The sequence below is a fragment of the Podarcis pityusensis genome (genome assembly GCF_964106645.2).
Source record: "Podarcis pityusensis genome assembly, chromosome: 9".
Lineage (NCBI taxonomy): Eukaryota > Metazoa > Chordata > Lepidosauria > Squamata > Lacertidae > Podarcis > Podarcis pityusensis.
Window position 1 is genome coordinate 26,687,352 of NC_138034.1, and position 26,472 is coordinate 26,713,823.

Here is a 26,472-nt window from a genome sequence, read left to right on the forward strand (position 1 = left end):
AAAGTGGTTAACACGGCCTCTGCCTCTCAGTCATATGATGCTGGAACTGTCACCGTATTTTCTATGAACTATGGGATACTTACAACTATGGGATGCTTCCATCATAGTCCCACTTAGGCTGTGGCCATACTATAGAACAAGCCATCTAACTCACCCCCAACAGAACAATGATGGACCAGCAGTCATGTATTGAGCCTATCAGGCACTTTAGATTTGAGCCCCATGTCCTTGCAGATCCAAGGCAGACTGTAATATTGTGAGCAACAGGCCTGCTGTACAACATATTTAATTTAAGAGATAACCAATCCCTCTCATGCTATATTTTGTGAATACAAGTCACAAAACACTATGCACACACCCCGTTGGGCTGGGCTGGGACCATTTTCACGACATGTTCTTAAAACTGAAATATTGAAACGAATTTAAAACACAGAGGCTTAAGTATTTTCTAGTAATTTCACATGAATGAAAGCGAAGGTGGAACTAGAATGAAAAAAACAGTGTTGTGGCTCCTTAAAGACTAACAGCTGCTCTGTGGAATGTGCATGAAGTGGACTGTGGGCCACGAAAGCTGATGCCACAATACATTTATTAGTTTTTAAGGTACCAGAACACTCTTCACTTATGTTGCAAAAGACTAGCATGGCTGTGACATCTCATTATACTTTTATTTCATCCCATTGCCCAAACCCAGCAGAGCAAGCTCGAAAAATAGCTGCAAGATAGGAGAAACCTACACTTAGCAACTGGTTTCTGTGTGTGCTCTCTCTCAAAGTGATGCTGTGATGGTCATCTGTTAGGCAACGGAAAGTATGCCTTGATTGTCTAATGGGTAAAGAGGAGTATTACATTTTGGAAGCAGAGAGGTATAAATCAAATGAACTAGATTGGGATGATTATCTGTAGGATTATAATTTAAAAGTGATTTATTTAAGTTAATGAAATTAGTTGGAAATATTCTATGGAGGAGCAGAGGAATATAAACTACAGCAGTCTCTAATTTACTGAACTCAGCGATTTCACATTTGGAAAAGGCTTGTTCAAAATATGTATTTTAGTATTTCTCTTGTGTGTAGTAATTTTAGTTCTTTTTCACTAGTGAGAATGGCTATGTTGCTGGAAGTTAAAATATTTTGGCACTGTAGTAAGGGCCACTTCAAGGCTCCAAAGCGGTTTCTTTTCTTAGACAGCTTAAAAACTAACTTCGTAATGTTAACGCTGAACTTATTTTAAATATTAAACAAATGTTCATTGTTACTAGGCAGTCAAACAAGTAGAATGAGGGAAACCCTGTATTTGAGAGGGTTTGGAACCTGGCTACATTGACTTGGAAACAAGTCATTTGACTGCAATGGAGTTTATTTCTACTAGTTAAGTTTGCAAAATGCTTGAGATTTTCAGGAAAAAGTACAGTAGGAGTGCATTGCCAATCTTTCATGAACTGCTCTTTATAGCAAAACTCCCCCCCCCCCCCGGAAAGCGGTGAGGGAAATAATTGCTACAGATATGGCTGGTGATTTACTGAAGGCAAGAATGCTTTTAAACGACACAGCTATTTATGCTAATCTGCCTATTACAATTAGGACTATATTTATTCTGTGTGTCCATGACAGTACCGCACATGTGTGGACTGGAATCTGGGTCCTGCATGAGAGTCAGCATCCCGTGAATCTCTGCAAACAGAGGCTCAAAAATACACAAGGGGAAATCTAAAATTTTTAGAATGGCTCTGCACACGACTACCAGTGGTTGGGATGTGTGCGGCTTCAATCCTATGTGTGTCTCCCTTCCTCTCCTTCTTCTATAGGTAGCTGATGCAGGGAAAACATATTTATTTCTCAGGAGATGGTTCTTCTTGGTACAGAATCTGGATGACTTTGCTGTAGAATTGGGATTTTTTTTTCTCAGGTACAGAACATTCACAGCCCTGACTACAATAAAGCCAGTATTATTTTAACTAGTTAAAAGGTTCTAACAATACGCTCCTCCAATCTTGTTTTGTATTTCTGTGTGAGTGATAATGGCATGGATTTAGCTGAACAACCCCCTAAAAATATACCTAGCACATTTATAGAGCAATCATAGCCTTGAAGGGCAGCTGCCATTCAATGCGCTTATTTTTGTCACCCCCACCCTCGCAAAGGATGCATCTGAAGATACTTTCTTAACTGTTCCTCGCTCTTTTTACTGTATGTTTAAAGGAAAAACACTCCTACGGCTTATTTGGTGGTTCTGTTATTATTAACACTAATATCAGGATCTCAGACTATTTATCTCATTGTGAAAAATATTGGGCTCTATAGTATTCAACCCCCAAGATGCGCATGATTGAGAAAACTGAGAGCGTATTACGCCAGTGGCCCACTTGGGAGGCAGATAATGCAAAGATTTAAGCTAAACTCTGGCATGATATGTTGCCATAAATGAAGGCAGAATAGGGCCCAAAGAGTTTAAATGGAGGCAGTAAAATACCCGGTGTGTCTTTTGCTAAGCCCCAAACTGCCAATCATATTCCATATACTGTATATATTTAACAGGCTTCTAAAGTACAAGCAACACTAGACTTTCTACCAGGTAGAAACTTCAGCAGAAATGGAAAGACAAAGGACAAATTTGAGGGCCCCCCCCCCTTGTTTATCTAAAAGATTCTATGACCCTTGTATAAAATCTCGTACTACTAAAGCCAAAAGCCAATTGAATACAGTAACAGGAAATCATGGCAATGAAAAATGACTTCATATGCAAGCACCGACACACAAGAGAACGTCATGGCCTATTTCTTCATAAAGTTTTAAACGTCGCTCTTAACAATACCCTTTTTAAAAAAAGACATGTTGCTGCATTTCATCAAATTCATGGAGGTAGTTATATGTGTAAAAAAGAATTTTACCATAAAAGTAACATGTTGTATTATAATAATACATATCAAGTGTGCAAAATGCCGACAGATTTGTGTTGACCCTTTAAAGTTGAACACAACATAGAGATTCAACGCATTCTGGTTCTGTAAACCTTTTAAGTTGATACATTAGAAGGATGATAGATGATCAACCATGCAATATAAGGTCATCATGATTTCATCACAGGATAACAGTGACAAAAACACTCAAGCTCCACTCCTGTGAGTATATGTCTATAATCTCAAAATGGACTTTCTTTATATTTCTTTTTGAAAAGAATGCACATTAAGAATGTTTCTTTATGTAAGTTTCATTTATATAACATGTTCCGAGAGTCACATTAACGCTAATAAAATGCCACAAACATATTATTGGCCAATAGCCATGCCAATATTAACAGGACCTTTTAAAAGCTCGTCTTTGGGGACCTTTAAATGTCAACCAAGGGAGAATTTATTGTTAAAACACTGGAATGATGTCTTTTGTATAACTGCTTAATGTATCCATTTCAATAATCTTAACTAATGGAAGAATATTTCCCATACATGGTAATATCTTCCTCATTCACATTTTTATACGACATTTTAATTTTTACTTTCAGTTATGAATTCTGATATCATTCCAGCAATTGTAGTGAATTGATGCATACTATAAATATCAGAGCATGTCTCCAAACCTTCCCCCCACATTGCTTCTGTATAGCAATTTCCTGCCCAAAACCTAATAACTCTGGAATCTGCATATATTAAATATTCCCAGAGTTACCTATGTAAGGAATGAGATTTGTCAGGCAATGCATTTCTAGGTTATTATACCATAGCTTCAAAGGTATTTATAAGGCAGGAGGCCAAGTAACTAACCAACCAAGCAGCATAATAATCTCCATTATATGCACTGAGCCATCTCACTACTTGTAGCAAATAGAATGTATACATGATAATAAAGCAAGTATCTAGGCCTGATCCTTCACTGGTTGTTCCAGATAGCAGGGCTACAACTCAAAGCTTCACAGGACCCAGAAGGCTCAGTGTGCACAATGGGATTTCATGTATGGAGCATTTCCTAACACTAAAGTTAAAGGAAGAGCTCCAGTTTGTTCTGTACTAAACACACATCTGAGTCCCTGCATATGTACCAGAGTGCCCTGGATTTGCAATGGACCGATTTACCCTGGTGTAAACTGAAACCAATTGTGCCCAGTGTTTGTAAAGCTATTTAATAAGCACCTGAAAGCTGTTTAAAACTGTTTAAGGTAAGAGTGCACTTTCAGAAGACAACACAGAACACAAGTGAAGCTTGAACAGGTTATACAAATCATCACCAGTACCTGATGAAAATACCGTCTTTAATGGTATGCTTGGTTATATCACCTGGGTATCAACAAAAGACAGATAGTGTAAATGTCAATCCATACAACAATTTACACTGCTTCTGATCTTTCTTATTGTATGTTATTATCCTACTTGTACCACCATTATGATTGTTTGAAAACAAAATTTATGCAGTACTGGGTTGCATAAATAACAGACAGCAGAATTTGGCCCTTTATGCTTTTCAAGTTTACTCTTGAAATTGCAGATCTCTCTAAACATTAATCTAGAATACTTTTCTTAAAAAATAGATTACTTTGGATTAGCAATTTCAGGACATACACATTAGATATAATAAACCTGTGGATACAGAACTTCTGCTATCAACTTTGTGAGACTCACAAAAGAGGTAACGCGATGTCTTTTATTGAACTAACCTTTGTTGATGAAAAACTTAGCAAGCTTTTGAGTACATCAATGAATATCTCATTTTCTCAGATCAAACAAATAATCTCTCTCTTCATCAGCGATCCACCTGGACACATTTAAAACTCATGATTATTTTTAAACTAAGTATTTCCATACAATGTTTACTCACAAAGAAATGTAATTCAATAAAAGGCCTGAAGTTTATTAGTCTCTAAATCTTTTCTCTACAGTGTATGCTAGTTTCAATAGCCTAATTTAGGCACTCTAAAAGCTACATAAAATAAAAATATAATATGTCCTTCCATAGAAAGAAATCAACCCTTCAGGCCATAATTCATCATTTGTATCACAAAGAGCTTTCTTCTTCTTCTTTTTCTTCTTCTCCTTCTTCGTCTTCTTCCAAATTACTTTGATAATAATAATAATATTAATAATTTGGGGTAACAACTGGAGTGACACATTAAAAAAGTGATCACTTTACTTGCCTTTTATATTTTAAAAAACAAAAAACACCTGTTACCTCTTCTATCACTTAGTGATGTGCCTCAATCAAAGTTAGGTTTCTCCTTCCTCACCTTCAATTCAAAGTCTTATATCCCTGCTTTCAACTAGGGGAAATTAAGAAATAAGTTTTAGGTAAACATCTCATACTTTAAAAAAATCAAAGTAAAAATAGATAACATCTCCATTATTCCCCACCTTTTCCCAAAAACACGACCTCTTTTGACTTACTTTTGCTATGGATTCTTGCAAGATCATGTCATGAAGACTCACAGTGAAAATGACAGATGTATAAATAATTCACAGGTAGAGCTGAGGTCTTTCCTAGACTCATTTCGCATTGTTTTCCCTCAAGGTGACCCTTAGCTGTTTACTTTCAACAAAGGCTCAGTTTATAAAGGAAAAGAACCATCTCTGTGGCAAATAGTTTAACCAGTGGTAGGGGGCATCACATATCTGTGGCATTTTAAAATGAAGTTGGCAACTGCATGACATTGAAAATGCAGATTACACTTACAGTGTCTAGACTTTCATATATGTGCTCAGTTACGATTAAGTGAAGCAAAAGTGTACATATTATCCCTACTGCTATTCTCTTGCTACAGAGCCGCAAAATGTGAAAAGCAATACCTTGAAATAAAGATTTCTTTGTTGTCCCTAGCCTATGTAGCAACACAGTTTAGGTAGACACAAAAACTGTGCGGTTGAGATGCCTGGTTTTTCCCCCCTCCAAAAGATGTAAACATCAGTCCCAGCGTCGTAAACTTGGCTGTATAGGATGAGACAGAAGATCTGAGGCAGAAGCACTATCAAACACTTGTAACAGAAGCTTGCAGGCAATTAGCAGGTTTCTGGAGTTTTTCAGTTTCGCTTGTTGGCGGGTCAGCAGTTGCACGGAAGCTGAACACTGGACCTGCACCACCATGTGCAGGACTGAGAGCTGGGTTCTGGCGCCTGTTGCTTTCAACAATGCTTGACGTGTTGGAAGCTAAGCTCTCACGAGTACTAGAGAGAGAAGGGGGGGAAACAAATACACATATAACAGTTGTACATATATCCATCTACTTGCCTGCAAGAAAAGGTAACACAGAAGGTTATATAAAGGAATTCCTACTTTTGCATTTTAACAGTGAGCCAAGGACCCTAGTTTAATAAACCATACTGCGCACAAGCCCAATTGCTCCTACTTCTCTCTTGCCTTGACATCAGTGGGTAAAAAAAACAGCTTAGTGTGATGTCCGATTATGGTTTGTTTCCTTCTTAAAAAGTCAGGATCTCTAGCCAGACTCAAGCCAAGTTTGTAGTTTGACTGACAAACCAAAATTCTGGGTTCAGATGCTTCCACATCACAGAAAGTCAAATTATAGCTTATCAGAGCTGTGTAAACATGGAGACTCCTGGAGAAGAGCTCACAGTTGCTTTTCGCATCCTCTGTCTTTTTAACTCTTGTGATGTGCAAAGCCAAGCCATGTTATGGCTTTGCATGTCATCTGAACTCATGATCAAAATTCTTCAACACTGAATATTAGTAAATGAATAATAAATATTAGATTTAATAAGTCCTTAATACTGAGCCCATGTCAAGGTGCAATTGTTGTTCAAGTGAGGCAAACAATATATCCCTATTTGCAGGTGAAATGTAGCACCTTTCCATTCCAGACTGGTGCACTCAAGAACAGGGTTGCCCTGGACCAGACGTGTGGCTGCATGACTGAACTAAGATATAAGAATTACTGCTGTATCACAGGCTCCACTGAGCACAGGCACTTACTGCTCCTTATGCAGCATACAGAACACTTCAGGATAAATCTGAAAAGCCTTTAAAAATAATTTCTAATATATATCATGCTGTCAGCATGACACCTTTTCCATAATTTTATCATGCAACCATGACAAAAGACTGACCTTATCCCTGCCTAAAATATCTGTGGGCCTAGGAATGTTACCAATATTCCTTTGTGTATCAAAAACATCATCCGTAGTAGACGGCAGGTAGTAACTACAGGTACAGCAAGTGATGCTTGGCACTCCCAGGGCAGGGGCAAAGAAAAATGATGTGCATGCATGAACCTACAAGACAATTGTAACGTTTGCTTCTGAATTTCTTTACTTTCCCCTTCTGTTACCCTCCCTTTTTTCCTTCTGTGTAAAGCAACATTCGCTTTTGTCTGTTATAGTTAAGTATCATTCATGTTTATGCTAAGAATAGCAGTGGCTCTTTTATTTTCCATAGTGTGAAGAAAGAGCTGTGAGTGGAGGGGCTCCCTCTTCCCATCCTCTAGACCCCCCTGGGAAACCCAACAAACCTGCTGTACCTAGAAATTGGTGTAGAGAGTGCAGCTCAGTGGGACACCACTGGGTGCAGCCTGAGGAAGTGCCATCCACCTTGGGCCTGCCCATAAAAAGAAAGTCTAGAGTGAAAGATTAGGGTGATGTCCATTATTTCCATGAGCTCTTCTTGTTGTGGGTGAATTGAGTGTTTGTTTAGACCCTGGGTGAGAACCCAGACGTTGAGAGGAAGGGTGAGTTAAAAGGCAAATGAACTGATATTGATTTATATACAGTGCAACCTTGGTTCTCAAATGGCTTAGCTGACAAAGAAATCGGCTCCCGAACGCTGAAAACCCGGAAGCAAGTGTTCCATTTTCCGAACGTTTTTTGGAAGCCAAGTGTCCAATGCAGCTGTCGGCTATTGTTTCCAGGGCACCTGTGCCAATCGGAAACTGTGTCTTGGTTTCCGAATTTTTTGGGAGTCAAGCAGACTTCCGGAACGGATTAAGTTCGAGAACCAAGGTTCCACTGTATAGATATTTGTATTAATGTAACTTTTTTGTACGTAACTGTGTATTTTTGAAATATTTTAAGTCGTCTGTTGTTGCTTCAGTTTTCTGTATACCACCTGAGAGATATTTTTAGTATATTAAGCGGCATAGAAATTAAATAATCAAACTAATCAATTCCTACCTCAATTCCAAGTTCATTTTTAGGCCATTAATATATCATATGAAGCCATATTGTTCAGCCGATGGTAAATCTTTCCCAGATAACCCAATTGCTCTGCCACAAATAGAATGTTATAGCCAGCCAATTCCTGAAATGCCATCATTCTGCAGTGGCATTTCAACTAGAGAGTGATCATGGTGGAAATATCACATCAGTAATAAAACAGTAAGAATGAACACCCAAGGCACACTTCTCACTGAATATATAGGAGAGATATGGCATTATGGACTATTGGTAGGAGCTCACAGCACCAGCACCAACAAATGTTGATTGTATAACTCTAAAAAAAAATTATACCTCACTTAATTTCCAAATAAACTCAAAGAACAAAATATATAAAATCCCCAGTAAAATAAATATTGGTGTAATGTAAAAATAAATAACAAGAATAACAAGAATTAAAATTCCACTAAAATTAAGACAAAGATAAACCAACAAAGAGAGAACAATCTTTTAAATTAATATTTTTACCAGCCACAAATACAATATAGTGTGGTCCTAACACATCTAAGCTGGCATTCTACATGCGTTGCACAGGAGGGAAAAGGCCCAAATCGTAGTTACTGCTAGTCCTGCTTCCTGGGATTGAAGGATGTAGAGTAGGGCTTCGCATAAATGATGGTCAATGCCGGGAGAAATGTGCAGAAAAAGGCAGTTCTCAAGGTAATCAGTGCCCAAAAGGTAAACACCAGCACCTTGAATTGGGGCCAGAAACACACCAGTAAACAGTGTACGGATCACACAAAACTGGCATGACAGAATCAAAATATCGAGCACCTGTCAGCAACCTGGCTACAGCATTTTGCAGCAGTTGCAGTTTCAGAACACTTTTCAAGGGTAACCAACCGCACGTAGAGCACTTTATTAATTACCAGCAGCAATGTTATTGTTATTGCCATTGGCCTTAACAATTTTCATATAAAATTTCTCAAACACAAACTTCAAGGAAGTAAAAAAAGTTATATATATTTTTAACCCAATACATTAATATTACAAATTAAATTAAAGGTATTTGCTATCTTCTCCTTAGATATCTTCCACACCAGCTGTTTTGATCCTTTCCACTTCTTTCTCTCAAAGTTAAAACATATAGCATTATAAGGGTCACAAAAGGCTGTAACACCCAGCTGGGTCCTGTGAATTACCTTCTTATATTACCTTCCATTCTAGGAGTATGGCAGCCAATGTAAGAATCACTCACTGAAAGGGAGCTTCAGCAATATAAAAATCTAAAAAACCATGTGGTAGCAACCTGGAAGATTGGAAGGAAGTAGAGAAAACATGCTTATTCCTCCCTTCCATCCCAGTTCCTTGACAATATTAGCCTAGATGTTCTAGATGGACAGATGGGTTCATGTCCTAGGCCAACTGTCCATTCTTTCAAAATAGGAACAAATTATGTTTACTTTTGAGTGAATGCAATATAGCTTTTTATATGAAGAAACTGCTTAAGTAACAGATAAAAAATGTTAAGATATATATGCACCAGTAGTGTAAATACAGTGGTACCTCGGTCGTTGAACGTAATCCGTTCCGGAAGACTGTTCGACTTCCGAAATGTTCGACAACTAGGCACAAAGGGCTGGCTGCCAAGTCAATGGAGAAAATTGGGGGGGGGGGGACGCAGTGGAAGCCATTTGACATCCGAAGTGCATTCGAAAAGGGAAGCAATTACTTCCAGGTTTTCGGTGTTCGAAAATCAAAATGTTCAGCTTCCAAGGCGCTCGAAAACCGAGGTACCACTGTATTTTCTGGTTTTCGTCTGCACCAAAATTAGATTGTAACTTTTGCTAATTGTTCATAAAATGTGTATGAAACTATACAAATGGATAGTTGACTACAGTGCTCTATGGAGGGAAATGTAGGAAACTGCAGAAGAAATTTAAATCCACGTTCATATACGTAGTTCTTCCAGAGGTATTAATCTGAACTGGCTCAATTCAGGTGTTTCTCCAAATCCTGGTTTGTTTCCTCTGAGGCTTCTCTTTCCGTTACCTGCTTGGCATGAATCCTAATTTGCTTTGCTGTGTGACTTGTGAACTGGCAAGATAGGCCTGTTCTCCAATCCACCATCAGAAATCTACCTCAAGCCATTGTGTCCGATCCTGATTTCGAGGGCAATTACTAACCATAGTTTGCTGACTTTGTTGTTACAGTAAATTAAGGATTATATTTAGGATCAAGGAATGCACTCTGTCTAATCCATGGAAAATAATCTGAAGAGAACCTTAGTCATTAACAGACTAAAACCCCTGTCCCACACATACAGAGGGAAAGTTCAAAGAAATCCACCCCAACCGTTACTTTGAAAATCCTGTTGAGTGGCATTTTGCAGGGTAGTAAAGCAGGGAGATTTGGAAAACACTCACTAAATTCTTCCCTGAGCCAGTGAAGAATAAAGAAAATAAAAAGAAGGGGTAGAAAAGGTTCTGTCTATGAGAGAAGCGATACAGGAAGCTGCCTGGTATTGAGCTGGAATACTGAATCATCTGTGACAGTTTTGCTGACACTGACTGGCAGTGGCTATCCAGGGTTTCAGACAGGAGATGCTCCCAGCTCAACCTGGAGATGCCAAGGACTGAACCTAAGATTTTCTGCCTGCAAGGCAAATGTCTGAGCTACAGAGGCAGAGAGATTAGATTACAGAACCTGCAGGATAGAAACAAAAGCCTGCCTTTTACATTCATAATGATATGAATAGCATGTCCATAAAACTGACATTTTTTTTTTAAAGCCTTGGTTGAAATAGTCAAATAAAATTGCACCTCCAGACACACCCTGGAAAAGGCAGCCATCACCACACAGAAAGCTTTGCTTCTTTTCCTCAGGCCTCGTGCAACAGTATAAGATGCAGGTAGTTTGATAGAAGCAATTTACTTTTAACAAAACACGTGCAATAATACCATCCTGGTCTTTGTCTGGTCTCCAAGAGCTACAAACCCAGTAGAAAATAGGCCAATTTGAGAAACAACAACAGAGCTCTGTGGGAGCTGACCAGAAAACAAAGACAACAGCAAGGTCTACAGAAGCTCAGAGAAACCCGTAATTAGAGCCTCCGGGCACAGGAATCGAACCTTCTAGGCACAGGCTCCCTGAGTTAACAGCAAGAAGAGCAAGTTAACAGCAAGTGAGGAAAGCAAGCTCTCTTTCCAGAGCCAAAGAGCACCAAGATCAAGCTAACAATGCTATTTCATGCATGACAAATTTCCGACAGAAGATCATTTCCGCGTAGGAAAAATGTCACAGCCTACAGTCTGATCACCAGATCTGACTATGTGTGCAACTTCTTGCCTTAGATTAAGAAACAGTGTGGGAGGAACCTGATCTTGTTGAGATCATGCTCTCTTTTCCTCCTGCTCTCTGGCCTCAGAGGACACAAGTCTAGTCTAGCACCGCTAAAGGAAGCAACTGTGGGCTCCACAGGCATTCTTCCCAATGAGTTGTCCTTCCAACATTGGTCGCTCACTACTTTCGTCTTCATTTCAGGATAACTGATAATATAAAGACTACTGCAATCATTACCAGAAGTGTGCAGAGATTGGTAGGGTTCACTATTCATTGCAATAAAACAAAGAATGATTTGACTCTGCAATCCTATAGGATCCCTTCTATGCTTGAGTGAGTAAACCTAGGCAGATAATCCATATAGGCAAGAATTTCACCACACAGGTACACCATGTTTGAGTATCTGTATCACATCCATTTTTGCCAAAGCTTAAGGAAAAGTATAAGCAGAGCTTGGCTCTGTTGGGTTCATGCTCTTCCTTATCAGCCGATAAAAGCTTCCTTTACCACTTGACGGTACGGTGACAGAGTTCATTCAGAAAGAGTTTGTATAACTTTGTGAGCTTAAAGGTTGATTATTTAGCAGAATAATACTGACCTAGTCATCCTCTGAAATAATCACAATTATCCCCAGTTGTGTAAACAACCTCACAAATGTCTGGTGGCTGCCTGACTTGGGAAGAGTAACCAACCAGCCAGGATAAAGTTAGCAGAGAAAACCTGCTATAAAATGCTATCATCGAATAATAGCCCAGCCTCGTAATACTTAATGCGTATGTAGGACACGATAATTTAAGATTAAAATATTACAGGTTTTGGTAAATGAGTGTTAAGATCTTACCGTGGCGAATTGAACCCACTGTCGACGGTGATGCTGCTGCTGTCCATGCTGTCCAGCCTTGCTGAATGTGTGGCTCTCTGGTTGTTGCTGTTTTCCGTTTCCTTTGGAGCAAGGAGAGTCAGATTCTTCTCAAACTTCCTTTGCAGGTCTCTTTCTTTTTCCCTCTCAAGAAGCCACTGCATAGTGCCCACATCATCCCGGTTCTTTTCTTCTTCAGCGTTCTTGTTGGTCCCTTCGTCAGAATCGTCATCATCCGATACGTTGTAATAGTCAAAGGATGCCTCTTGGTTCCCGGCTGTTTCTTGCTGTCTCTGTGAAACAGGTATGACTTGTGTTACTGAGGTCACCATAGCTTGCTCGAGTTTGTCGCATCTGCCTGGCAATGCATCAGAAGGTGTCTTTTGATGAGGTTTTAGTAGTGGCACACTAGGCTTGTGGAAACTGTTCACAGACAGAGTACTGTGGAGAGGCTTAAAAAGTGTGTCTTTACTAAATATTTCTTTCCTCTTATCAAGGCTACTAGATTCCGTGTTGTGGTGTTGAACCAGTCGGCCATTTGCAATCACTTCGGGGGTTTGGCTAGTTGCAACTGGTCCACCGCTGCTGTTTGGCCCTTTAGGTGACTCCTCTTTGTGCACCCCAGGCTCTCTGGCTATGTGCTGAGACTGCCTTTCTGAGGGAGACACTTTTTTAACGCTTTCTGTCAAAATCACTGTGTCGTGGTCTTCTTTATTCTTCCCCAAAGGTGAAGGAGCAGTAAGTACAGTTTCACTAGAAGTGTTACACTGAAAATAATCATCAATTGCTGATTTCGTTGTACAGGAGTTGAGCTCATTATACGGGGGCAAATTCTCGGCTGGCTTGCTTTGTTCCAAGAGGCTACAGGAAATGGGAGTTTCTGCATTGCCACCAGTCTTTTCAGGTTTAACTACTTCTTTGTAGTTTGCAGATGACATAAGAGCCCTTTGATGACTGAGTGATTGAGAAGGCCTTAAGGTGCTATCGTCAATGTACGTTTGGCTGGTTGTTTGGTCATCTTGACTGCAAGCTTCAGCTATGTCTTCAGGTGTACCTAAAGAAGGAGCACCCAGAGGTCCTTTGGAGTTATCCATCGATCGAGACCGCTCCTTGGCTTTATTAGACCTCTCATTCCTTGATCTTCGGTCCTGTGTATGGCTGTGGCTTCGATGGACCTTAGAATGGGAGCTTCCCCTTGAAGGTTCAGGAAAAGGCATTTCAGTTCTCCTTTTGGCTAGTTCACCAGATACATCCCATTCAGGTGTCATAGGAAAGTGAGATTCAAGAACGTTAGGGCTGCTGTGCATAATAAAATTGTCCCTCTTGTGTTCTATTATGAAACAGCCTTCGCGTGGGGACCTTGTGAGGGGATCATAGAAATCATACTCTCTTTCACCCGGAACGTCCAAATGGGAGCCCTCTGAAGGATCCCCTTTAGAGACCCGAGTTTTGCTATGTGACCGAGATTTCCCATGAGACTTCCTATGACTTCTACTCTTTTTGCTTCTCCCACTGTGGTGAGCTGAAGATCCAGCTTTGCTTCGTTGAGCTTTTTCTTCTTCAAGTTTCTTCATTAGTGCAGTGTGCCTCATGACATTTTCCACAGTTAGATCTGGGTTAATACGCCTAATAATCTCCATCTCTACCTCCCTAGGTATAGTGGTAGGGGTATCTTCATCCCTCAAAGGCCATTCTTCTGGAGGAAACTGGGCAGAAAAGTTGGCCAGCTGTTTTGTCTTGTCCTTTTTGAAGCTTAGTCGAAACAATTTTAGCCCAAATTTCTTAGACTGCTTTTCTCCATCCTTAGGCTTTGTAAGTGTCTCTGTTTTATACGAAAAATTTACAGTACTTTTACTTTTTTCAGTGGGTGGCACCTGGCACATGGAAGGGGGGCAGTAGGAGTCCTTGCAGTCTTTTGCCGATTTCCTCTGTAGCGTGGAGGCATGCATGCTGTGCATGTCTTCTCTACAACAATGGCAGGAGTCGCAGTGGTTTTTGGGTAATGTCCGGTCTCTGACGCAGCCCGAGGTGGAAGGTGTTATAGTTCCTTGCTGTGGAGAGGTACACTGAGACCTGTCAGGTATCCTCTCATCCAGATGGTACCATTTACTGTTAGTTCTAATAAGGGATGGTGTTATAAAATAAGTCTGTGGGGTCACAATGAAGTAGCCATCTGGTGTTGGGTATATTTTCCTCTCCCGTACCAGCATGTTTAAGGTATGACGAAGGATTTCTGGACTTGGCGTTGGAACACCTGAAAACAACAGCAAAATGTATTTATGAGTTCCTTTTAACCCTTCCCAAAGTATGCAGATCCTTGACATGATCTCAAAGATAGTTTCTGCTGAGCAAGCAAAACTTGGTCAAGCATCCTCTAGCATGTTTGCTTTTAACCTATCTCTTGCACTTGAGGTCTCTAAATTATTAACTAAAAAGGGAAAGCACTAGCAGAATGTGAAAAAATCCCCTTATTTATTTTCAAAGTGTTGGCGAACCTTAAGGTTCAAAGTTACACCTCCACACCAAGCCCCAAACTAAAAATCTTTATTAAACATTGTGGGTTCTTCTCTCACACACCACTTACCTTGATAAATATTTAAATCCTAATTAGCCAAGTTATTGCATATAACACAAAAACAAGGCAAGAATAAATATGCTGTTTTTTGTATCTGCACATGTATTTAAATAAAGAAATCATATCAGAAAATTAGTAACAAATGCCCGGGGGTAGGGAAATACACCTTAAAGAAGCCGATCAACATTTCCCTGATTATATTGTAAACTATTATCTTAAGAAAACTGAAGGTGCAGAATTCAATCTAAAAGAAAGTGTTGTTTCAGTATCAGGAGAAAATCAAATTATGTCAAATTTTTCACACAATACACAGATGGCGTTAGATTTTGAACTTGAGGTAAAGCTAACTGTAAGACCAATTCAGAAATGCAACAGGTTGACTAGAGAAACCGTGGAGGCTTTATGCAAAAGCTAGACAAATAAAATAGCTTCACAGTGAATATTCAGTATGAAGATGACAAGCAAAGTATCTTAAAGAGATTGTTCTTTTCCATCCCATATGGCTGAATATGCAACCAAAGAAACTGTGCAGCTGCAACATAAGATGCTACCCAAATTACTGTATTTACATGAATCTAATGCGCTATCAAATCTAATGCACACCTCAAATTTCAAAAACCTGAAAACAAAAAAGTTTTTGCTGGCGAATGTAAATGCGCCATCAAATCTAATGCGCACCCTAATTTTCGCAATGTAAGTTGGCCCAAAAAGGTGTGCATTACATTTGAGTAAATACAGTAAATTTCTATGCTATTAAAGGCACATGTTAACTTTTTAAAGCAAACTTACAAGGCATGAAGAAACCATTAGTTACCAAAGAAGACATAATGGATATAGAATACACTATTGATTTGGAAAGTAATGGGGGGGCGACGCCAACCAAAACCAAGATTCCAAAATAATCTTACAACAGCAAATCAAGCTTGTTTCACCACCCATCCTAAGGCATGTGCTGCAGCCATCCCATGCATAATGAAGGCTTTTAGATCACTTTCCTGCTTATGTCTGAAAAAAGTACAAGAAAAAGTGACAGTGTGAGAAAATTTGCTATAAAATGTGTTAGGCTGTGCGAAAATTTTTAACACCATCTTAACGTCATCATACAATCATGAGATGAAATCCAGTTATTTGAAAAAAGAAAGAAAAAGCTTTCATACTTTTGGGGAAAAAATTCAAGCTGTGGAGGCACACTCTAAGTGCATTATTCATTATTCCTTTCTAGATTTAATTTAAACTTAGCACTTTTTTGAATTTGTCACCTTTTTCAGTCACTGGAGGGCGAGTGGAAAAGGTGACAAATTTTAAAAAGAGCTGGATTTAAGCACTGGCTGGAAAGAAAGAACTGGGAGGGCATTTAGGGCATGCTCCCGATTTTCCCTTTTGAATTTGGCATGCCTGAAGTCATGTGGTGAACATGTAGGCAAGGTTTAGGTCAAATGGGGGGGAGGCTTATAGGCCGGAGTTCACCACCACTGCGCTCTATCATAATGGCTCAAATATGTTAGGATACCATTTCAAAGCAACATTGCTGTACCCTGCAGAAACATCTTCAAAAGGCCTAACAGTACAACAAGAATTAAGTAGCATAATTTAATCGAGCCTCACAATTTATTACAAATGCGCAATCCATTTTAGTGCAGTGGCCTGCCAATTCTCCCCCTCTCTCTGCACCCTCTTGTCCAATGTGCTACCTTCCACTGTGTTTTAAAGGAGGCGTTGCAAACCTTTTGAGAAAGAGCTGCAGGCAGCGGTCACAAAACAGCAGCCATAAGGGGCCTAGCGTAACGAAACATTAGAGAGAGCACAGTCATTGCTGATTCCTCCTCCCACCCCAAAAACCTCAGGCTTACCATGGGAAGTCAGCTATGTCCTGTTGGTACCGATTGTGGAGATCCCACAAAATTGTTTTCTCCCCCACCACTTCAGGAAAAATATACAAGGCAGCGACAACGTTAGTTCTCTTACTCACCCAGACATATGTGCCTCTCTCTCTCTCTCTCTCTCTCTCTCTCTCTCTCTCTCACACACACACACACACACACCACACATAAACATATCTCAGTGTCTCCCACAAACCACACATAAATGCAGACCACATATTCATACCTACCTACCTTTAATAATAACACATCTCCCTTTCACTGACCACACATACTGTATATGCATAGGTCTGTCTGTCCCCCACAGAGAACTCATACACTTCTCTCTCTGTCTCTCTCCTCTTCTCCCTCACATGTATAGGTATCCAAATGATTTTTTGGTAGGAGGGGAATTTCCAGGGCTACCCCATTCCTGCCCCCACAGGTGGGTGGGTTCAAAGTAAAATACTGACAGTCAGGAGCAGGCTAATTTCTCGCACAAAATGAGAAGCTGCCTGTACATTCTGCCTCACATCTCACACTCTAAAAATGTTAGAAACGTGCTCTTTAAAAAAGAAGAAGCTGGGAATCTGAGGGTTACAATTAATCAAAACCCCTATTTTAGAGGGTCCTGCAACCTGAAGGTGTATCTATTCAATACTGGCAAAATAATTAATTCAAATGAACCCTATAACCATTGCCTTATATTATACCCATTTTAAAGTTAGAGAAAACTTTATAGGTTAAATGCACCCCAAAGCTCACACAGAATTCATGTTACTACCATGACTAGCAATCAGATTAGATAAACTTCTATTAAAATATATTTGTATGTCTAGTTCATCTTCAAAAGCTACCTCATTCCTACACTTCACCAGTAAATTCTTTCAATGATAAAAAATAAATAAAACACAGCGAAACCAGAATTTAAAATACTGCTTGACAGCAGCAGTGTTATTTAAGATTATGTAGTGCTTTAATAATTCAAAAGCAAAATCTGTCTGGACACTGAATCATCAGACATGTACATTTTCCACATCTCAAGAAAGTGTGCTGTGCCCTCCACTGAGCTTCCAGACAGAAGATTATGTCTTGTTTGCTGGCCACAAAAGAAGGCTGACCTAAGGTGAACCCAGTCAAATGTAAGACACATTTCAAGCTGCTGTGTGTAAATTGGATGCAATTTAGAAAGGAAATGTATAGGAATCCTAGTTTTAGAAAGAGGCCACAATGAAGCATGGCAGCTGTCAGAAAATGACTTCCTCACTTCTCAAGGTAACAGCAGCATTAATAGTTATATTGCATTTCAGTTTACTGTGCCTAGATAGTCCCATATATTATGCTAATTTTGTAGCTACCTTGACAGTGAAAACGGCCAAAACGTCTTCCCTTTTGTTGCTGCATTCTAATGACTGGCACGTATTCCATTTGCCTTCCCTAGCTTGGGCTCAGGAAGCATTATTCAATCTCCCTTCCAACAAATATTGAACATAACTTTACATAAAACGATTTCTTTTAATAAGATAATAGGCATTCACCGTGTTTGCCTATTAGGAAGAATTGTTTTATGTTCATCATTATAGTCAAGCTCTGCCAAGAGATTTGTGGAATCTCTCTCTCCTCTATATATGAGGATAAGCATGACAAGTGGAGGCCAAACTGGACCTATCCAACAGCCAGAAAAGGAACAGTTGCAGCGTCATTGCTTCTTCACTTCCTGCACGGAAGAACACTCTGCTCCAGCTGGGAGCATTGAGCTGAAGGGATGTTCTCCTAAGGTTACTGGGAGGCTGCATGCCTTGCTTCATAGGAAGAACATCACAGCAAGGAAGAGATCAGCTTGGCCCCATCCACTGGCCGGTGAAGATGCAGAATACTCAAGTGCTTTCTTGCCTTCCCATCTTGTTTTCCTTTTGTATCATGTCTGTTAGATGGTGCATGCCCATAGGCTCATAATCTTATCTTTTAGTAAATAGACAGTACTGTGTAATAATAATAATAATAATAAAGTAAAGGTAAAGGGACCCCTGATCATTAGGTCCAGTCGTGACCGACTCTGGGGTTGCGGCACTCATCTCGCTGTATTGGCCGAGGGAGCCGGCGTACAGCTTCCGGGTCCTGTGGCCAGCATGACTAAGCCGCTTCTGGCGAACCAGAGCAGTGCACGGAAACGGCGTTTACCTTCCCGCTGGAGTGGTACTTATTTATCTACTTGCACTTGATGTGCTTTCGAACTGCTAGGTTGGCAGGAGCAGGGACCGAGCAACGGGAGCTCACCCCGTTGTAGGGATTCGAACCGCCAACCTTCCGATTGGCAAGCCCTAGCCTCTGTGGTTTAATCCACAGCGCCACCTGCATCCCTAATAATAATAATAACAACCACTTAAATGCTTTAGTTAATGAAGTAGTAGCATGTTCCCTCTCCCTTCCTTTTAAATAAAGCTAACCCTAAGGTATAACAATAAAGGAGGCATGTTCTACTGGAATTGGTGTTTATTCACTATGAATACAGATTTATGAAAAGCAAATTCCAAATACTGTACTAAAACTTCTAAAATGACCCCCCCCCCCGAACTGTCACTGTGGCTTAACAAGGGGTAGAAAAAAACCCATCCTTTGCTCATGATATACTAGTTTAAGATGTACAGTGCTTGCAATGTGAGGTTATAAATAATTAGTATACCTTATTTCTGATATAGCCATGACCCAGATTTGTACCTGCTCTGTTGCTCAGCAAACTAGGTGGCTATGTTGCAATGTAAAAACCTGCATTGAGGAAGCACATTTTTCTTCTAAGGCTGTGGCTTTGAAATTACTCAACCTTAAAGAGTTGTGTAAAAAGCAGCAAAGTAGCAGAAGCAGTTTGATAAGTGCAGCTTTAGATGGGCAGCCAGTTTTTGAACCAGATGGGCTGTGGGTTGGTACCGGTTTTCACAAGCAAATGCCAGAGCAGTTATTAGCAATTCTGATGACTATAGGGGTGATCTATTCTTACTTTCAAGTATTTTGAATACCATCCTTCAGTAAATATTCTGTGGGTGGTTTACATAAAGGGGGGGGGGGGAGAGAGAAACACAACAAAAATAAAAATAATATGAAAGGACTCAGTTATCACCAGTAATAACATCTGCAATCTGTGATGGAAACAAAACAGCAGTGGTATGAAAATGTTTATGTAACCACCACAAAAGGCCTATAATATGAAACAGTTCTAAGAATAAAGGGTCCGGTAGCCACAAAAACCATCTGTCCACAGCGTCTCACAGGACACTATAGAATGATATGTTTGCTTGATCTATTCTGATCGTACAGCATCATTTTAATTGATTCCAAAGTATTATTCTTTAACATTATCTCTGTTAACATTATTGCTATTTTTCTTACTCTTGCTATATTTGCAGGGAGGGCCAGAAACACATTTTTCTTATAACAAGCCATTCTGAGAAGAGTTTGGACATGGTCTGCCTGTCCCCAGGGTTTTCTCCATTTCTTACTAGGCAGAAATTAGTTGCCCAACTTAGTTTGTATCAGCATGATGGAAATTTCTTATTAACATAACTTTCCTTGATTGGCTTTTTACAAGCCCTGTCTTTTTGCCAACTTAGGTAATACTGACTGGTCCATGTCTTCAAAAGAATTTGGCATCTTCTGTCAATCCTACAAAATTCAGATTTTTAGAAAATGTCCAACCCAAATCTCTTACGTGTGTTCATTCTGTCAGCTGTTGGCATGAAACTACATTGTCTAGCTCTAGCTGGTACAAATCCTACAGATATATATTTTCTTGCTCTTTTTATTTTATTTTTAGATCTGTATCCTCTCGCTGAACTGGAAGCGGTAATCCATGGGATTGCTTTTCATGTTGATGATATATTAACTTAAATATCACATGCTGAAATTGTCTTACTTGAAATGGAGTAGACAAATTTAGTCATTGGAGAGGTTTGTGGATTACAAAATGAGCATACTTTTAACTTTTATATACATACAGACAAGCTGGCAGCTGTGCATGAGCTCCCATGTGCTAGGAACAAAAACCTAGGAAAGAGCCAACAGTTGGAAGAAATTATTTATTAGTTGGGTTAAGTAGGTGGTTTGCAACCTGCATGAATTGGCACTCCCGGTTATTCCACCTATTCTATAAGATCTCTATTCATAGACTTTTGTGTGGGTGAGATCAGAGAATAAAAGAATTAGAAGCACTATTGCATTTCTGACTATGTCCAGATCTGCTCTTAAAAAGCTGTATCAGCAAGCTCTGCCCACCTAGTTGTGGAAGCTCAACTATTAAATATGGAAAAGAATAAGATGGGGGGGGGGGGAGGAAGAAGATTTGAAAAGCAAACATGAACTCAAGGACAGACAGAGAATTTAAATGAGCAGTTAAGTGTTCACAGAGGATTATGCTTTATAGGAAAATACTAAAGAAATCAATGTTTTGGAAATCAAATCATTCCACAAAAGTGGAGAACACACCCCTCCAATAATATTATAAGGCAAGAGAAAATTGGACAAATTTAATTTCCCTTTCAGGAGAGTAAAACTTTCGCAAACACTTTCTTTGTAAAATCAAGTTCAGTATAAATACCCAAATTTTGATTGAAAAAGTGAGATCCCATGAATATTCTATTTGATAGAACAAAACAGCTAATTTTCCACTCTTGGTTCTCACTAGATGATACTAGTAAGTCATACTAATAAAGATGTGTATTTGCAGATCACTGGATTCTTTTCAAAATATCCATAAAAGAAAGAAAGAAAGAAAGAAAGAAAGAAAGAAAGAAAGAAAGAAAGAAAAAAAAGTGAGATCCTTTGGCATTACCTCAGGAGGGTTAAACCCCAAAAGGAATCTTTAATAATAATGATAATAATAATAATAATAATAATAATAATAATAATAATGTCTGCTCAGATGCAAGTCATGCTGAGTTCAACTGGGCTTTCTCCCAGGTAAATGCGTATAGGATTGTAGCATAAGGGACTGTTGTTAATTTGTCTTAAAGTCCATTGCAAGTGCAGCCTACAGAATATGCTAATGGGTTGAGAAATCTCTTCTGGAGTATATTTTCAGCTGATAAGCAAAGTACTGTACTGATGTGTATAAATCCAAATTAGCCATTTGAAATATTTTTAATCTCAACTGTCTAGTGGAAGTGTTCCTTTCTTTGGGATTTCATTCTTTTGGCCCTTACTGTAGCACACCAAGTTGTCATGCAGAAAACATTGAGATATACTATGCTAGAAAGTAACGTGAACTTTATGTGCCCTCTCCACCGCCTTTCCACCTCCAACATGGATCATTAATTTCACAGTCTTCTGAGAACACTGGCAACTCACCTTATAAATAAAGCCACACGTGAAGAGCAATAAAAGAACTCTGCTACAGAATGCAGCTACAATCCTATGCAAAGTTACTTCAGAGTAAACCCCACTGAACTAAGTAGAATTTACTTCTGCAAAAACAGGATCAGGCTGCATGTCAAGTTCCCAACACCCACCCCTAAAAAAAAACAACCCCCAAAACCCCCCAGCATTTTTAATTCTCTAATATTTTGAACTCTTTTTAGAGAAGATGAAGGAAGTATTTGAAACATACTTTAAAATCCACACTCACATCTATTTAGAAAGAAAATCCTTTCCATGCACATATAATTGAGAATGAGGTGACAGACAAGCCCTGATTCAATATAAAAAGAAAAGCAAGTGAAATAACCTGAATATACATCATTTCAAAACAGCAAGCTTGTAAAACTTTTACAGGTCTTTTGAAATGCTTTGTTTAAAAATAAGGAAAAGAAAATCTGGGTCAATGTGAGCACAGATACATTAGCATGTATTTTACCTGGGAAACAGGTTGTTAGGTGTTCCATTAGCGCTTCTTGCGTGACTTGTTTTCGTGCTGAGTTCATTGCAGAAATGGCCAAGCAAAGGATTTCCCCAAGTGGGATAAACTGTGATTGACTGATGGGAGACATACTGATGGGCGATACATCACCTGCAGAGAGAAAATATTTTGCTTAAGTATCCTCAAAGCAAGCTGACTATATAGACACAGATGTTTCCAACGTAGTTTTGGAATAAAACCTGGACAATAGAAGAATAGAGAACATTAAAACAACAACAACCCTAGACTATTTTCACAACAGAATTGACATTATTAAAACATATCAATCCCAAAAGTCTGGTTTAATAGGGGTGGTGGTGAGGGGGTTAAAATGTACAAGTCTTCAGGAGTATGGTGGCATGAAAGGCTACAAAAAAAATATTTAGGAACAGGCAGCCTCCATTTTTCTATATAAAAAAAACCCCTGCTCTCTATCTTTAAGCAGATTGCTCGACAATTCTATAAAAAAACTCTAGCAGAGGGCTAACATTAACTACTCATTTTAGTAGAATGAAACCACAAGTATTGAGAGGACTGTCAGTCAAGAATGAAGAAGCTGACAGAGAAATCTGATGGAAGTTTTTGGCATCTGTATTTGACCTTATTAGGTCGTTTCCCCAATTTTTACCCCTTCGTCATCTTCTTTAAAAATCTGTGTAAAATCAGTCAATTTTTTAAAGAGCAATATAAATACCGCATTGAAAAAATATGGAACCGTTCCCTGTGATAAGTGATTATAAAGGACACAAATCCCATATGCATGACGTTTCAAAGTCTGCACTTTACCTACTATTTCAAACCTAATTCCCATTGAGGTGGTGAATTTGCATCAGCATCACTGGCAGGGATTCATAAAGGCGACAATTTAATTTGAGATGAGGAGGGGTGGGGAGGAATGGGGGGGGGGGAATGGTAAACCATGAGTACATCTTTCAAGTAATGAGGGGCTTCAAATTTACAAAAATACAAAGGCTAATAAGAGAATTTGTTTTACACACGGTATTGCATTGATTGTAAGTGCAAGGTGCTTTCTTGTTTACTTAAAAGCAATATTAAAGTCGGTTCTTATGAGAAAGGATTTTAGATTCATGCAAGTGATTATCTTTGTTTCATTTGTCTACACTTCCATATCTCTAGCTGAAGGAGGAGTCACATGCAGTGAAGTGTATGCAATTCCCCTGCCTGAAATTGCACATGTGGAACCCATTTTAAAAAATGAAACCCTCCCATCAGCTGTTTTAGTTGGAGAGCAGGGGTATGGACTCAGCCTCTCTTATTGTCCCTTTCTGAACAAACATCTGGTTATCAAGAATTTCACCTTCAACACAGGCTCCCATGTGGAGGCCCAGCGGGTCTACATGCTCTCTGCTGGACTGAAGCTGTGCTTATGATTATAAGTGCATGGGACAAAATCAAATACTGCTCTAAATGCACTTAAGCCCGATGATTTCAGGGCACTTAAAGGTGTCTAACTCTACTAGATTTTGTCTTAAATAGTTGCAGCAACACAACACAGGGTCTTGGGCATGTTAAATACACAAAACAGCCACCAACACACCACTGCACTGGATTCTGGCCACTGCATTCAGTGGTTTGACTTAGGATGCAGCTGTTATTTTCTATTTAAATCACTTACTATTACTAAACAAATTGCTTCTGAATGCTTCTGCATACCTGAAAACTCTACTAAATGTTACGACGCTACACAACTTATTATAAAGTCAAACTAAATAATGAATAAATATTTGCATGGGCTGACTGCCTTTTAAAAGCGTAACATAAGCCACTCCTTTTTAATTCTTAAAATAATTTTTAGTTCTTGTTTATCATGACAGGGGAATTCTCATTTATTTTCAGTGCTGACAGAGTTAATACAATAGGCACTCTACAGATGTCTATGAGACATTTTGTGGTTCCTCATCTCGAATATTTTTGTAGAGCTTACAGAGAACCAGTGACAGCTCCTCTTCATCTCACCTTCAGAGGTACTAATTTGCCATGTTTTATCATACTCTTAAAAATAATATTTGCTAACATTTATCTTCTACGTTATTTCAGATCAATTTTAAAGTCCATTTTTCTTCTTAATAAAAAGTTGGGTAGCTTATTTCTTCTGAATACCACAACTCTTACCGAGCATGGAGGCAGGGGGAATCAACCATATGGCTCCCATTAACTTGGGCTGATGCTCGCTTATAGCAGCTCTCCTTCAAAATTAAATTACCACACTCAACTTTCCAATGTTTATGCTCCAAATTAAAGGGCAAGCTGTGGGTGGGGGGAGTGCTTTTGCAATTTGACTGTCCAGTTTGTTTAAATGCCCAACAATTGGTTTTATCACCACTACTACTAACTGAAAGGAACAACAGTCAACTGAAGAAAGCAAAGCTTTTTCCTGTTACTTTCTTATCATACTAAGAAAACAACCTGAAAATGGCTACCAAACAGAATTTGCTTGAGTAGAGAAGATGCTTCTTGCAGATGGCTACATAAAAAACTGCAAAAAAACAAAAAAATAATTTAATAAGAAAGCTTTCTAAATGATAAAAAATGGATAATAATGAATGGGTTCTTAAGGAGAATGTTATTCGAAATATCCAGTTAGATTCTCAGCATATACTTTCCACCCATTTCCTCCAACAGTATTTCTCAAACTTGAACTACAACTCCCATCATCCCTAACTAGCAGGACCAGTGGTCAGTGGATGATGGGAAGTGTAGTCCAACAAACAGACTTTCCTCTTTTTTTAAGATGAGAAGTATTCATTCCAGAAAGAGCCCAAGCTTTCATAACTGAGGCATATCCTGCATTAGCTATAGCGCCATACTATTTTATAATATTTTGGCTGATAAGTTAAAATGGTATCCTGACTTCAAATTAAATTTCACATATCTTCCATTTTTTGGAAATAAATTATTTCTTATATAATGCTACCTTTTGCTCTCTTTTAGTCAGTTTTTAAAAAATTAATACACTTACAAATAGTCTCCGTTTTCCTTTTTCTTCTTTTCTCTTCCCACCCAAATGTCATTGACATTCCACTCCGCCCTTCCCTCCCACTGTCCCTATACATATGTCAACAAAGAAAAGAGAAAAGAAAAACACAAAACAAGCCATCACAAAAAAACAAACAGAAGCACAAACCCACACATATCATATATTTGGAACACAGTCCATTTGCTTTGCTTGCGGTTTAAAACTAAAACTATTTGGAAAGTCCCTTTAATGCCCTATAACTGCTGCTTTCTAAGAACTGAAACATGCAAGATCCTCTTCAAAATGCTATCTCAATTCCTACCGCAGCCCTGCTTTCAATATACAAATAATATTGGGTCAAAGAAACCTACCAAAGTGTTCTAGAATTCTGTGCCATTGAGAGCGTGCTCACTTATGGCTTATGTGTGTGGTACGGAAGCTGTACTACCCAGGACAGGATGGGGTTGTGCAGGGTTGTTAAGGCAGCAGAGAGCATTGTTGGCTGCCCACTCTCCACCTTAGAGCAGATTTATGCCACAAGGTGCCATAGGAAGGCACTGGACATAGTAAAAGATCCATCGCATCCTGGTCACTGTCTCTTCGAGCTCTTGCCGTCGGGACGGAGATACAGGACGATGAAGACAAGAACGAGCCGTCTTAAGAACAGCTTCTTCTCCAGAGCGATCTCAGCCCTGAATGGGAAGCCCGGACTATAAAGTCATCTAATCTCCCTTGCTGTATTATACTGTATTGATTAATTAGAGTTTTTATGGAGCAGTCAAGTAATTTCGTTGTCCCCGAAGGGGGCAATGACAATAAAGACATTATTATTATTATTATTATTATTATTATTATTATTATTAGAACACCTCAAAATATAAGTTATGCCT

The 26,472-nt window shown here is 39.1% G+C and overlaps 1 protein-coding gene across 6 annotated transcripts in view; it reads right to left on the bottom strand.

The window, feature by feature from the left end:
• Positions 1-484: 484 nt before the first annotated feature.
• Positions 485-26,472, bottom strand: part of STOX2 (storkhead box 2) — a 136,899-nt gene continuing 110,911 nt past the window's right edge. For 3 of the 6 annotated variants that reach the window (XM_081020475.1, XM_081020477.1, XM_081020476.1), the window contains exons 2-4: positions 22,564-22,716; positions 12,270-14,541; positions 485-6,145 (exon numbers count right to left, since the gene is read on the bottom strand). In XM_081020475.1, coding sequence (XP_080876601.1) covers positions 5,950-6,145; positions 12,270-14,541; positions 22,564-22,716 — 2,621 coding nt within the window. In that variant the 3' untranslated portion in view covers positions 485-5,949. The remainder of the gene's footprint in view (positions 6,146-12,269; positions 14,542-22,563; positions 22,717-26,472) is intronic. The other 3 variants (XR_013990370.1, XR_013990371.1, XR_013990372.1) reach the window with 3 other exon arrangements.